Source organism: Trachemys scripta, chromosome 10, assembly GCF_013100865.1.
Source record: "Trachemys scripta elegans isolate TJP31775 chromosome 10, CAS_Tse_1.0, whole genome shotgun sequence".
NCBI lineage: Eukaryota > Metazoa > Chordata > Testudines > Emydidae > Trachemys > Trachemys scripta.
Genome location: NC_048307.1, coordinates 60,194,270 through 60,210,155, shown reverse-complemented (window position 1 = coordinate 60,210,155; position 15,886 = coordinate 60,194,270). Strand labels below are relative to the sequence as shown.

The 15,886-nt window shown below is 39.5% G+C and overlaps 1 protein-coding gene across 9 annotated transcripts in view; it reads right to left on the bottom strand.

The window, feature by feature from the left end:
• Positions 1 to 15,649, bottom strand: part of ZNF280D (zinc finger protein 280D) — an 85,718-nt gene extending 70,069 nt beyond the window's left edge. For 5 of the 9 annotated variants that reach the window (XR_004647308.1, XR_004647305.1, XR_004647304.1 and 2 more), the window contains exons 1-2: positions 15,430 to 15,649; positions 7,370 to 7,518 (exon numbers count right to left, since the gene is read on the bottom strand). Coding sequence is in view for 4 of the 9 variants with exons in the window: in XM_034782813.1 (XP_034638704.1) it covers positions 7,370 to 7,511 (142 nt within the window). In the remaining 5 variants the exon portion in view is untranslated. The remainder of the gene's footprint in view (positions 1 to 7,369; positions 7,519 to 15,429) is intronic. The other 4 variants (XM_034782813.1, XM_034782816.1, XM_034782815.1 and 1 more) reach the window with 2 other exon arrangements.
• Positions 15,650 to 15,886: the final 237 nt, after the last annotated feature.

Sequence of the window (15,886 nt, the reverse complement as noted above, 5' to 3'; positions counted from 1 at the left end):
CATCTATTGCTGGAATTGCTGCTGCTGGTTGGCCTGCTGTTGTTGCCACTCTCACCATCCACTTACACCAGCGTTCATCTTGTCTGAAATCCATATCGGCTGAGGCCCCCTCTCGAGGGGCTGGTGAGGAACCTGTTTCTGTCTCAGTGCCTTTTAATGGGCATAGAGCTTCATACCTGTATTCTCCACCAATTGTAGTCAACTGGCCCTCAACTGGGGCTTGGAGTTAGTGTCTGAATCTTTTGCCACTGGGTCTCTTATGGTAGCCCCCGCTCCTGGGCAATCTTACAGTTCTTGGCAGGAGTTCAGGTCACACCTGGCATCTTTTCAGAGCCCAATTTAAAAAAAAATTGCAAAAAAGGCTACTATTCTGGGGTGTATTAATAGGAATGTCGTATGTAAGACACAGGTGGTAACTGTCCCACTCTACTTGGCACTGGTGAGTGCCCCAGCTGGACTACTGTGTCCAGTTCTGAGCACCACACTTTAGGAAAGTTGTGGAGAAACTGGAGACTCCAGACGAGAGCAACAAAAATGATCAGAGGTTTAGAAAACCTCACCTCTGAGGAAAAGTTAAAAAACCTGGGCTTGAGAAAATAAGACTGAAGGGAACCTGGTCTTCATATATGTTAATGGCTGCTATGAAGAGGGCAGTGACTAATTGTTCTCCATGTCCATTGAACATCAGACAAGTAATGGGCTTAATCTGCACCAAAGGACATTTTGGTTAGATATTTGGGAAAACTTTCTAACTATAAGGGACGTTGTGGAATACCCAATATTGGAGGATTTAAAAAACAGGCTGGACAACCAATTGTCAGGGATGGTCTAGGTTTACTTGTTCCTGCATCGTTGGAGGGGGCTAGATCTGATGACCTCTCAAGGTCCTTTCAAGACCTACATTTCTACGATTCTGTGATCTTTAACAAGACCCTATGTTTTCCTAAAACATCCAGAAAATGCTCCTGATTAATAACTACAGATGTTTACATCAAATAGGACTACTCGCATGAATAAAGACTGCATTTAGGACTAAGAGTTGCAGGATCAGGCCTTATGTTTGCAAACATATGTGCTCGTGCAGACCTGTTGGCAAATCCTGTTATCTAAACATCAACATTAATTCCACTCTGGAATTCAAACTAAGATCTTGCTCAAGCCATTTAGTGAAATACTAGAAGAATCCATTCTGGCAGTTGTAGTTCACAAAGCATATTTTCACCTTAAGGCATTTGGTATAAACATTCGGTTTGTATTCTGTATGTCTGAAACATTTAATGGCTTGCACATAAGACATATCACTAAAAAGAATATAGATTCAGAATGAATAGTTTAAAAAAGGAAAACAAATTCCATGGAGGCTTATGACTGAATCCACATAATCAATCTACAGCTTGTAATTTCAACGTGGACTTCTAATTTGTATTTTACTACAACTAATCACTGTCAAAACTTTATTTTTACAGTGTTGTAGAAAGCAAGTTTAATAAACTACATTTTATCTAAGAAATATAAGTAGAATATTGTTTTTAGCCAACAACAGCAACCTACAATCATACCATATAAGACTGTTATTGTGTCACATATCAAACTAAGCAGCACAGGGGCTGGTCAGTAGTAGGATGAGCTATAGGAAATTGTATAGGTAACTCAATAAATGGTACTCTTCCTTTCCAGACAAAGCTGAACTAATGTTGTAGTATGGCAAAAGGGAGCAATTTACTGTGGGAGGAGCTATTTCAGGAAGTAAAATTAAGCTCCTCTTCTACTCTCTCAGACTTCCCATGCCACTTTGTACATTAGATGCATTAACCACCGTATTCTGGACAAACCCAATGTTTAAAGTATGGGTATATACTTCAAAAATACAAGTCCATACAAAAGTGATTAGAAATGGCATCCTGCAGTTTCCCTAGTGGAAGCTCTTAATGGTTCTACATCAGATTTGCTCAGTTTACAAGTAAAGAGGGATAAACACAATTGTGGTCATTCTGACTTGCTTATCACCAACAGTAATCAAAATTCTGAACATTGAAACCTTCTTATTGTGCTGATAATGGACAAGCCAGAGAATGGTCCCTTGAAATGCGTGTTAACTACTTACACTAAGCAATCTGTTCCACCTTGTATTTAGCTGGGACACTGAGTATGTTTACCAGACCTGAAGAAGAGTTCTGTGTAAGCTCAAAAGCTTGTCTCTCTCATCAACAGAAGCTGATTCAATAAAAGATATTACCTCCCCCAATCTTGTCTCTCTAATAAGCCAGAGAAGAATCTAATTCACTCTCCCATAGCTATTTTCACGCTATTTGGCAGAGTAATTGTATATTACCGAGGCAGCGAGTCTGTGGAGCAACAAGGGGGACAGAATGTGGGAAGAACTGGATAAAGGCAGACACTGTAGGTCCATGTCTGGGATCCCAGTTCCTGGAGCTGAGTCTGCTTACATCAGAATCTCAGATTTCATTTAAAAGAAAGTATATCCTTCATAAGAGCAAAGAAAATCTTGAAGACACAACCCAAGCACAAGCAATGCAAAGAAGTCTGCCTTATTCTGCAGACAGCCAGAAATAATAGTTCGGTGGTATGAAATACCCAGTGCATCTCAATGACTTGTAATTCCAAGATCCACTGTTGTTGGAGGTTCTGCCAGTGTATCAACCCAACAGAGGACTCTGTGCATGGCAGAAGGAGAAGAGTACAGTGGTCCCAGCCCATCCACACTAGCAGATACACCATGGATGCAGAGGGCCCTCTCTGCTGCCACTACTGCCTCTTTGCAAGGAGATGGGAACCCTGCTGCTAAATCTCCTGCTCCCAGTGGGAGTTTCCTTGCTGTTGCTCTAAGGAAACGGAAAAGGGCACCATGCCACTGCCTCTCTGGAAGAGGAGACAACTTCCCGCTGCTATCATTCCAAGCGTGGGGCCAGGGCTCAGGGTTTGAGCCACAGCAACCAGTACAGAGAACACCATGTCATGGTGTGCTTAGGGTCACAGATTGACTTAATCCAGGCCCAAGTACAAAGCCAGAAACTTCTCAATTATAACCTGATTCCTCCAGTGATTTGCTGTATTACCTTGGGTAAGTCACTTAACTAATTCACTCTCTCACTTTCCCTCTCTGTAAACTGGGAATTAATGTTGACCTACTAAACAATCCTCTGTCACCTCTGTGAAGTGTTTATACAGCACATAAAACATGTACATTTCTTAATATTTTTATCTTTAAATGAGAAATGGAAAAACAACAGTGAAATGGTCAATGAAAATTACTTTTTCCAAGTTATAAATAAGAACTCTTCATTTAAAGAAAGCCCTTATTAAGGAATGCCACTTCCTCACACTTATAGTGTCAAGTTATGTCCTAATATTCATTTTGTTTCCCTAGACTTGTATGATCATTTTTTCAACAACATTATCAGATAGGAATATAGTCATCTAGGGCTTGATCCAAAGCTCAGTGAAGTGAATGGGAAGTGAAGTGAATGTTTCCATTGACTTCAGGGTGGGGTTCAGTTACATCTGGAAAAAGTGTGGCTACAAAATTAGCATTCCACGTTTTCAGTTTTTACCTATTTTCACTGATAAATTATCTGTTCTTTTATTAAAGTTCAGTTTTTACTGATTTACACTACTTTATCAATCCACTCAGTATTTTTTCGGGTACTTATTTTTGTTAACCACAAAGCTTTACGTGACTGTTGTATTCTGCAGCTCTGAGACTGAAGCAGTTCCACAGTGTAAAACACAGAACACACACATGGTGAAAGTCAGAAAATCAAACAATCAAACAATCAGAAAATCAAACTATGACTGGCTCACAAGGAGACACTGCTCGCCTATTTCTTTGTGTCTGTTTAGTGTGGCACTGAATTTAAACAATCAGTCCTCCACAACTAAAGATATGTAATGCCCCTTATCCACCTCCTGTAGTGCCAATCTCCTTACGGGTTTGGATGGATCAGCCTGGGCTCCTCTGGATCCCCACACAGGCAGTCCCACCCTTTCTGTGGCTGGCTCCAAACTTCCTCCTTCCTGGGTTCCCAGGGGAGTGCACTCACTCCAGGAGCTTTCACCAGGACTTTAATGAAAAAGAGGATACAGCATGATTATGTCAATGAATTTGTGCATGCTCTTTGTTTCACCAGACAGTCACTGTTAATAGCAGGGAGGCCTCTGGGTGACTTTGTGCGACATTACTACAGCAGAAAAACCTTTCCTATTGCAGATAACCTCACTCATAAATATCTGAAAGAAAATGACCATGCTTTAGTATCTAAATTGATGGAAATGTGGTGTCTAGTCTGATTTCTCACAAGTCTCCTGATGCTTTGAACTGTCCAATTTTTGGCGTTTTGCTTTCATTTTTTTAATTTCAAAGTGAATAAACCTGCATGGTTTTGTCTTGATGTGGCATTCATCTCCTCTGCTGATAGTTTTGTTGACACAACAATAATTGACATGTTTGAGATGTACCAACTAACTTGGGAAAATGTAGCCATAACTAACACAGATTCTGCTTCCTAGATGGCTAAGTTTGCACAGGAGATTAAACTCAATCAGAAACTGGAACTGCTATGTATTACCTGTCCTGCTCATCTGATTAACGTTGCGCTGTCAGCAGCTACGGCTACAGAAGAAATGAAAGATGTGAAATCTTGCATCACTGGATTCAGGGCCGTTTTCAAGCATGCAAACAAGTTGAAGGCTTTGTTTTACACAGTGCGAGACAAGTGCAGAGCCAACTGCCGATAACCTACCCGTTGTGTCAGATCAGTGGATGAACTTGTATTTTGCTGCCTGTCATGTGAACATGTGGACTGTGCTAATGCATCTCCTCAGTTTGTTGGTTCTAAAAGGAGACACTCTAAAGAGACTGGCAAATAACCAAAATGACGCCAGATTCTGCACACCATTGTTGAAAATGCAGAATCACTGAGTGACACACAGAAAACACCGGAGTTTTCTCCAACTACTTGCAACATGTTTGCCAATACAGATGTTTACCGGATCCTGACAACCAAAACATCAGTTGAACTGAGCATAAAAGTTGCAGGAGAAACACATGGCAAAAAAACCCAGTTGTTTCTGGAAATCCTTTCCACCCCGGAACATGAGAGAACCAAAAAAGAGTTCAAAACCTTCAACACAACACTCAGTGAGAAATGGGAGACAACCATGTCCCGTAATCTGAATCCAGAAGTATTTGGTGCCAAAGATTCTTTTTGGAAAGTCATCCAAGTGTTGCATCCCTTCCGCAAGGTGAATTTTGCAGCAGACTATGACCATTATGCCAGAGTGTTTCAACCATTTGCCATTAAAGATGAAATTTCAACTCTGAACGGGAAATTTAATAATTACATGAACTTGCCTAACCTAGACAATGCAAAACTGGATGTGCTAGCTTTTTGAAAGTCATCAAGATACCCTTCCAACTCCAGCCAAGTGGCACAGCGAGCTTTGAGTGTACCCCCCGGATCTTTTGATTCAGAGCACATATTTTCAAAGTTGGACTATCTCCAAGACAACAAGAGGCTCAACATGAGCGAGGATATTTTGAAGAAAATTATGGGAGCATACACAAACCAGGATTTCTGGAAAAACCACTAGCTCTGAGAGAGACAAAATATACCTTTGTACACTAAAAAAAAGGTTTCAATTATACTGTAGTAAAATGTATTTTTTGTTTTTCTTTCCCCCCCTAATTTTTCCTGATTTTTAACTTTTAACCCAATTTCATCCCAATTTTAATGCCTGGAAAATAAACACTGAAAAATTCCTGGATTTTTTTTTAAATAAAAACTGAAAACATGAAACACTAAAAATAAGTTAGCTCACTGAATTATTTTTTCCAGTCCTATATACTACTGCCATTTTATGCCAAATAGGTATATTCCATATTAACACCATCTATACATAAAATACACAGATTCCTACTGAAATGTTGTCCCACACTGACAGATTTGCACAACAACCAGCAAGTCAACATTACAATGTACAAGGACTAATCAACTCTTCAAAAAAAATATATAGCATGGTATAGAATATTTTTTAAAAAAATACATCAGCATAATCCAGCATGCCATGTAACTATTTATTTTAAATGGTCTTTTGAAAGCTGTGCTTTAATCCACATTTTAAAATTATTATAACACAAATTTGGTCAACTTTTCATTTTTAAGATATTGTTTGGAAGACACAGTATGTGGAACATTACTCAAATAACATTTTTTGCCAACATTTTCTAAAAAATATCCTTTCCAGTTCAAGCCATCTTTGACACCCCCAAAGTTATCTCTGCAGATAACTTGCTATCCCAGATTCCCAACCAATATAATTTCAAATTCCCAGGAGGATAAACCCTTAAAAAGCACGTATTTTAAATGAGACTACTATCTTAACATCAATGGTAATATACTACCAATGCTTCTTTAATATTTAAAAAGTGAACAGTAGGGATTTTTAAAATACCAAAAGTATCATTTAAAATACAACTTACTACCCCCAAATAAGTAACAGAAAGTGATATAGATACATAGACATCAGTACACAGAGATTTTAGAAGATTACAAATACTTAAATTTTAAAATAAAAACGTAACAAAAATCATTTTCTCTTTTACTTACCTGGCAAGGCCCAAGTACAGGACAAACTTGGAATTCTGACACAGCTGATGGCATCATAATCACCTAACTCATTCCCTGCACTAGGAGAAAACTACAGAACTTGATAAACATGAACTCTTACTTCAACTGAATTAATATCAGATTATTAATAGCAACATCTTTATTTGACACAGGTTCCTTGAAGTGATTATTTCTATATTAACACTCTCCCCTTCTCTGATTATGTCTTTTGCAGACACAGGATATCTGCCTTTCCCTTATTAGAAAAGTGTCCAGCCATTTAGATAGGATTGCACTGATAGAAAGACTTTCTTTTTCAGTTAGTTCTTTTTAAAAGGATGGATTACATTGATGTACATTATGTCTGGCTAGGCCCGCTCCAATCTTCACTACAAAGACAACCAGGTTGGAGACTTCAGTTATAACATTACTTCATTCTGTCATGTAAATTGTACCTTAATCAAGCTCCCGAAGTATACTAAAGCCTTGAAATGTCCTTTCTTTAACCTGAGGGACAAAGGGCAGGCAACTGTGTTGTACTTGGATCCCAGGAGACAGTTGTATTTTTAGTGTATAGATGATCAGGAATTAAAAGAATTTAAATTTATTAGCTCTTATCTGACAATACAAAATCTAGTCTTTTCAAAAGAAAGTATTTTTTTAAATTACTACTTCCATTCTTCATCATACCAAGAATATATATTTAAAAGGTTTGTTTTATAATGTAGAAAATGCTATCTTACATGTACTGGCCGGTTTGGAGCTTGAAATCTCCCCAATGAAGATTGGCTCATCATCATCATCATCATCCTCCTCAACTTCTTTCACTCTCTTTTGCCACGGTTCTAGCTCCTCCTCCTCACATTCCATAAACAGTTCTGCCATTTTGGTACTAGATAATAAAAAATAATCATACAAGCGTGTCATGGAAAGTGGGGGGGGGACGTCCAAATAACCCACACCTTTCAATAATAAAATGATTGTGTTTGATGCAAACATGACCACAGAACACTCTTATGAGTTGTAGCCTTCATACAGATACAGATTATGAGGAGTTTGATATTGCTTCCATTGATATGAGTGGTCTCTAGTATTGGGCGCCAGGTACTTAAATACTTTAGGGCAGACCTATTAAAACCCACCTCTGCTCATTCCCCTTGCTTTATCATTCCCTTTGCATCCTACTCCACTCTTGCAATCATTTTATTCTTTTTATTCCCACACACTTTGCAACATCCAGAACTAAATCCCTCTTTCTATGTGCCAAAAGTCCTAAAGCTCCTTCAAATCCTTCCTTCAAACCAACTTCTGTCTTGTTTCCTACTACTGACACCCAGTTACAGGGCCAAATCTACACTAGAGCTCTCACTATTGATTGACAAGATGCCCTTGGCATTATCATCACCTTCCTTTAGACTTGCTCTAAGAAAGGCACCATTGTTTTCACCACAACATCTTGCCTTATCTACTTGTGGAGATTTCCCACTGGCAGTGCACCCATTGGAAATTAAGCAAAAGCTCAGTGCAGACCCAGTCATGTTGTCCATTCCTCACTTCTCACCCTAGTGCAGTCTCTACTAGAATATGAGAATTCATATGATTTCCTCTATGCATTTTGTCTTGCATTTTTTTTTGGTTTAACCCTTTTCTGTCATTTTCTTATCCACTTATTTTCTCTAACCTCATGATCTGTCTAAATTAGAGACCGTCAACTCTTTAGGGAAGGGACCACTGTTTTTAATTTCTGTAATGTGCCACATGAGGCAAATGGACTTATAATTTGTTCAGCCCTGGCCTACACTTTATACTTAAAAGAATTATGAAATATTATAAGACAGGAATACAGTCTTTAATGCATGAAAACATCATTAAGAAACAGATTAAATAACTGTTCAACTGAACAAGTTAAAACAAGATTTTATTACCACCAAACTGGAAATCTGAATTGTGCCTATATCTTGTTCTTTCTCCACCACCGTTTCATCTCTTTAGTCCCATGATAGTACAGGTCTAAATTTATTGACACAGAGAAAGAACTTCCTTATTTTAAAGACTCCTGATTCTTATTGAATTTTAAATAAGTTCTGCATAAAGAATTCAAAACTATCCTAGAAACAAGTGTTTCACATGCTGCGTCAACTATCTGGCAGCATCAATGAGAGCAGGAAAGAAACAACCCAAACACATTTGACTTTAGCTGCCTAACTCACTAGATGCAGCAATAAGCGGTAGCCACAAAATAGGTGCTTATGGCTCTCTGATCCTGACGCCCATTATATGCTAGCTATGGCATAGCCTGCAATAAGCTACAGCAGCTGGTAATGTTTCCCAAAGGGGTCTTTATGCCGGCATGGGCTTGCCAGAGCACAGAAGTACCATCCCCAGCTCCCTTTGGATGGTGGAGTAATCTATACCTCAAAATTGATTTATTCCCCCACAACAGGAATCCTTGGCATGGCAATTATGTCAGTTTTGCACTCCCCCACTTGTGCTGCAGAATGCACAAATGGGCCAAAGATTGTGCACTTAGCATATAGTCATGTTTCCCAAGCATTAACCTTACTATATTATAGTAACTTAAATTGAGATGGGGAGGTGATGTTAAAAAATGGGGATTTGATCAGCACAAAGTATACTGAATGCTACTGTGATGAAATGTATGCATTTTATTTGAAAAGCACAGTGTAACTTCCACCAAACTTTCATCATATAATCTGAGTAAAGCCTGAATCCTCTGAGGAGTTTCAAGAATACTGGTTAATTAAAAACTGGCTAAAGAAAGAGTTCACTTTCTGAGCCTCATGAATTTTTGGGCCCTTCTATTCTGAAAATTACATCCTGCAGAAAGTAAAACCATGAGTTCATGGTGAGAGTTTGAGAGCTCCCTGGGGTTATCATTTTTTTTTAAATTACCAAAACAAATCACTCATCATAACTGATTTTTATACATTATGGAAGCCAATGGAGAAAGTTTTTTACTTTGGCTACTTTCGTTCTCCAATATAGATGTGTAAGACTTCCTAAATAGTATAGGGAAAAGATGTAAAACTGCTCTTTGACATATGCGACCAAAAACATTCCTGCAATATATTGGGGTCTAATACGGTGGGCGGGGAATGGATTTGGCTAGGCAAATGGTCTTTGTATTGTGTCAGAAAAGATCTTCAACATAATAATGGTTACTTTGCCAAAGACTGGGACCTCTGTGAAATTGTTCAGTTGGTTCAGAAGCATCCACAATCAGGATCATTGAAATAGTAAGTTGTTGCTTTATCTGAAACCACAACCTGTGTCAAATTTGTCAGCCAGTTAAAGAAAACTAACTGAACAGCTTCACCACCAGGATCACCATATAGCCACTACAAGAGTTCCTTGAATTGTATAAGCAGTTTATTTAAGTACATCTTCAGCAAAGTATTCCACTGCTTTGACAAAGACCCTGGTTTGAGTGAAAGGAATCGTTGCTGTGAAGATTCTTTGCTTCCTTAAATTATTCAGCTAGCTCAAAAGCTTCACTCCTGAACCAGCTGAATAGAGCAAGTTGAAAAGTTTTGTCAAACAACTTTTCTGAAAAAAGAAGTTTCTAAAAACTGTTTATTTAAAAATGTTCATAAACAGACCATAGTTTATTTGAAAATTTTCAACCAGCTCCACTGTTTCGTTTTATACATTCACTTGTGAATGTCTGTTAATGGGGGTGATATCAGAACAAAGTTAATGTACAGGCTCCCATACTGCACTGAAAAATTTCCACAAATTTATTGTTTTTTCCTACTGCAGTACTGGAAAGACTTCATTATCCATATTTGCTCTAGAAACACTTCTGGATTAGTTTGTGATCTCATGACCTCTGAAACTATCTCCACACATTCAGCTGGTCAGATTTTGGTGACTGAAAATAAACTTCTATCATGGTTGCACCACTGCCTCCTATAGTTCATGTTGCAGATCAATCACATGTGAAGGCATTTTGGTAGTCTGCTTATGATGATTAATGGACTTAATTTTAATACAGAGTTCTCTGTAAGGAGTATTTTAAACCAGAGTCCCAAAATCAATGGCTTGCTAGGACAGGATGATTCCTTGTTCTTGAATATATAAACTGTGGTATGTAAGCATATGTGATCAAGTGTCTAGATATGCTCTCTTTATTAGCTCTACTATACTGGGGGACGGATAACTCAGTGGTTTGAGCATTAGCCTACTAAACCCAGGGTTGTGAGTTTAATCCTTGAGGGGAGCCACTTAGGGATCTGGGGCAAAATCAGTACTTGGTCCTACTAGTGAAGGTAGGTGGCTGGACTCAATGACCTTTCTGGGTTCCTTCCAGCTCTCTGAGAGAGGTACATCTCCATATATTATATTAATCTCCCTGTTGTCAAAAAATTCCATTTAGGACATTTTGGACATATTTAGAGTCTGTTAATTTCCTTTACCCTTTGGACATAGTACAGCAATAGACCTGGTTTCATTAGCTGATACTCTCCTAGGAACAAACAATGACCAGGCATTGAAGCCACTTTTTTTTTTTTTTTTTTTTTTTTAAATCAGCCTTTATTAAAGTCAATCGTGTTTGTGCACACAAACTGTGAAAAGAGCATGAGGCATGTTTCTGACCGGTTCTTGAATAACAGCTCCCAGGGAATGGTTTTGGGTACTCATTTTAGCTACTGCAAGACTATTCTTATCAACCCTTTGTTCAGCAAGTGAAAGAGAAGGGAAAAGACACACATGGGCTAGAGTGCTACTGCTATGCAAATGACAGCCATTTTACCCAAATTATCTGCCTTATTTCTCTCAGATCCATTGCTTTTCCAACATTTGGCCAAGATTAAGGTTCAAGCAGCTCTCATTCATGTTTTAATCTGAGTAAGGGGGTAGCAATCTTAGAAATTGTGAAGGGGTGGGTGGGAGAAGTATCTGGCAAATACATCTGGGACTGCTTCCATTTTTATTAATGAGGGAGTAAATCCACCCTTTATTCGAAAGGTTGGCTGTTTCACATGCTTGTGAATCCCAAGCTGCTTCTACAATCTTAGGTGGTATTGCTGGCCAAAAGCACTTTGAAACAAATGGATACGCATGCCTAGCCATATGCAAGTGTCAGACTCAGACTTCGCATCAGCTATCCTTGACTTTAGTCTGGCAGTCACAAATTACTGCAGTGCACTTGACTCTTGAAGACCATCTAGAAGCTTCAGGTAGTGCAGTTAACATTCAGCAAAGCTAACTGATGAAAAGATATTAGCCACACGGCACATTACATCAGATTTACCAACTTTTTTTTTTTTTATTAAATAAATCACTTCTGGTCGCAATCCAAGATGTTGACTTTAATGAGACTCTATATATTGGATGAAAAGTTACAATAACAGAAAGTTTAGGTTGCAGTCACACACAAAATTTAGAAAATGTCAGATTTAATTTTGCCCACACAGCCTTAATTCTGCCACCTTAATGTGTCTATACCATGTACTGAATCAAGCACGGATCTTGTGGGAATAAAAATTGTATCTGATCATGTAATTCAAGACTGTATCATAATGCATACACACTAGGTCGCAAAATCAAAATTGCACAAGCAACTGGAAATGTAGCACTTACTAACTCTGAGTCATTGTTTTTGCACCCAGAAGAGTGCCCTTTTAACAGCTTTTTTTAAGGCAAGTTCCCAAGATAGCGTTTTTGGGGGCAAGGTGCTGGGTTTTGTTATTTTTTTTTTTTTAACTCTTTATTTAAAAATACCAATAATTAAAAAGGCAAGGCATCTGCAAGACCGGTTTACTTTCTACTCTATTAAGTTTCCCTTCTTCTCAGTAAGGAGGACATCTTCTGAAATTCACTTCCTTTAATGGTGCAGAGGCAGAATTCACCAGGCTTTAAGGCAATGTGCACCACACACCTCTTTTCTTAGGCTTCTACAAGGGTTAATATGGATTTTCACTGACTGGATATTGACTACATTTTCGAGAATAACTATTATTTGACTTTTGTTTATAAAGCAATTTGTTGAATTAAAACTATACACATTTGCACCAGGAATGTGATTGAGAAATAAATATAGGCAAAGTAACTCATATACTACAATATAATTGTAGTGGAAACACATATGATAACAGTGTTATTTCCGAGGATAAGCAGAGGGCCTATATCATCCAGTTAATTTAAAAGTGAGGTCATATGTTGTTTAAACACTTCATGTCAAACACTCCATATCTACCTCTTTCAAGAAGTTTCTTCCACCTTTTCTAGGGATATCCTTAAAATAAAGGACTGATAAGTAAGGTTGTATGAAAGTTGTTGATTTTTTTTTTGGTTCAAAAGTAACAGTAACATTTCAAGTACCATAAAAAAGTTTAAAAAAAAATTGGTAGCAGTGCAATGCCGCGTGCCAGGTCACAAAGTTATTGAAACTTGCAGAAACAATACAAAATTGTAGCGTGTGTTAAAAGTTTAAGTTTCCGCAGCAAAATCGCAATCTGCACTTTTCTTACAGCCTGACGGACAAATCATCAACACAGCAGTCTGTGGTACTGTCATCTTTCAATGGCAAATGAATCAGATATCTTGCTGTATATGCACCTCACATTTCTTTTACCATGGTACTACTAGCTCATTCAGAACACAAATAGTCTTGTAAAGTTTATGCTTTTTAAATAGGCTAAAGCAGATAACTCATTGCATGAGCCTACTGGTTTCTTTCAATGTTAACAGAACTATTACTCTTGATCCTAGAAACAGAGAATATATTTAAGCCAAGCACTGTAGATAATAGGTTTTCAATCTGTGGGTTTTGATAATGTGTGCTGGAGTCATGAGTATGCTATACTTTTCACACTACCAAATGGGAAATGGGATCCTGACACAGCAAATGTTAAGAACTTAAAGCATCACCTAAACTTAAATCCTATGCATGACAGATTAGAACTGTGGAGTAAACTTCATTTTCTTAGAAACATGGAAGTGTTCTAAGTTTTAACTTTTAAAACAAGTTTCAAGTTTTCTTCATGGAATGACAAAACTTCTCGAAAGAAGAGGATTGCTGAAAAAAATTAAAAATAAGTATGAGCAGCTAGAAAAAAAAACTGGCCAATACTGCTACATTTCTGAACAACAAAAACTTAACACTAGTCATGAATGTTCATTACAGCAGCCACAACTGCATCAACTTTTAGGATGATATTACTCAACTGTAATAATCAGACTGCTTGAGCCTGATGCAAGTCAAAAAATCAACTCCGTATCTTATTGAGCAAAATCAAGTTAAAACTAAGTTCATGATGGAATACGAGTTTTTGCTTCTCTGCATAGCTGTTATATCTCCACTTTAATACCATAGATGTACACTCAGCACAGCTGTAATAGGCTTACTAAATATACATGTTCCCATCCTTATTGTGGAGTGTAATAATAAGTTTGAGTGTTTACATACTTAAAAGAAACTAAAAAAAATTAAAACAGGTGTTTGAGAAATATGAAATAAGAAGTGGGAGAAGGGGAAAGAACTTTTGCAAAACTGTGTGTGTAAACTAAGGCTATAAAAATGTCATCTTTGTTTTTGACATGCCAAGCTACAAAAATGTAAAAAGTTACTGAAATCCTTCAGCAATTTATAGTTGATATGTTACCAGCCTCAGTGTTCTGAGGAAATTCCAACATGGATAGTTTCCATGGGCCTATAAATCCTTTTATGAAATCAGGAAGCAACTATCCTTGCAGAGAAGAGAATGAAGGCATCTATTTCACGATAGTAAAGCTTTTCAGATTGGCCTTGCTTGTCTGTCAATTTGTCTGGACAATAGTTAAATTATCTGTGTGATGTAATGACACTGACTGTTAAACTTTAACATTTGCCCTTTAAGAGTTGCTTTAAGAAGCAAAGCTAAATTTTACATCACAAGCCCAAAGTTCAACCTAAATCATCCACCGGGCCACCACTTTACAACTGGTCCATTCTACTTCAATTAGCATGATTTAATGTCATACAGACAATCAACTAGGGCAATGTCATGGTTTGCATGGTCTTGTTTTGTTTTAGAGGCTGTCAAACATTGGGTTAGTGATGAACATACTTAAAAGAAACTAAATGATGAAATTTAAGTTTGATGCAAATTAAAAAAAAAATTAAGCATCCAACCCAGTGGTGAAACTTCCTTTTAAAAAGCGCTTTCCTGCCTCACTGTCATGAGGTGGTAAGTGTCTCCTAAAGAAAGGCAACGTTACCTATTGTAAACAAATGAGAAGTTCTCACCCCAAGCTCAGATGGGTGTGAGGTGAAGCCAGGGCAGGGCGCAGAGAGCCTGGGGCAGCAGTGTGGCTCTCTCTGGAACCGTTCTCTTTAACGTGGCCTCAACATGTCCCTCTGACACTCCGTGACCCCAGGTGTCTGGAACTAGGGCTGGGTTTGGCGTCAGGCAGGAAGGGGGTGTATGGGGATCAGAAACCTGCTTACACAGCTAGAAGAACGGGGAGGGAGGATCAGTAACACCCATTCACAACTATACGGGAGGCACCAACAAAGCGCGGACACGGCAGGAGGAGCCCAGGAAGCTCCCGTCCCCCGCTTTAAGCGGAGACTAACAGGCTCGCTAGAAAGCCTGCGAGTCCCAGAGCTCGCCGGTCCGGGCAAGGGGGGGGGACGCTACAAGGCCACGCTCCGAGCTAAGATGGCGTCGGTCTCATAGGCGACAATCCCACCGGTGGCCCACCCGCCGCTAAGCAGCAGCAGCAACTCCCTCCGCACGGGAAGGCCCCGAGCAGGCCGTCCCTGCGCGGAGGGGACAGAAGGAGCGGGCCGGCTTACCGTGCTGCGCGTGTGAAGAGGCCGCGGCAGGCTCGCTCGCTCACTCCCTGACTGACTGGGGGATGGGAGGGGGCGGCTCCGGCGGAGGATCCTCACATTGCCTATCCGCGGCGCCCAACCTCAGCCTCCTGCTACTGCAGCCGCCGCTACTGGGAAAGGAGGGGGGGGTGTTTGCCGAACCCGGCGCGCTGGCTGATGGGTAAAGTGCAGGTCAGCCCCACAGAAGCGCCTTCTTTCCGGCAGGCAGCGGGGTGGGGGCGGGGCGGCCGGCACAATGCACGCAGCGCCATGTGCCCGGCCTCACACCCTACAGTGGCGCAGGGCAGGCCTGGCCTGGCCTGTAGGCCGCACCCTCGGAGCTTTCCCTGGCCGGGGGAACTCTACTGCAACACAGTACTTCTCCCCTCTCTCCCACCTGGGGCAGGACTCAGAGCAAGCCATCCCTCCATACTCTACT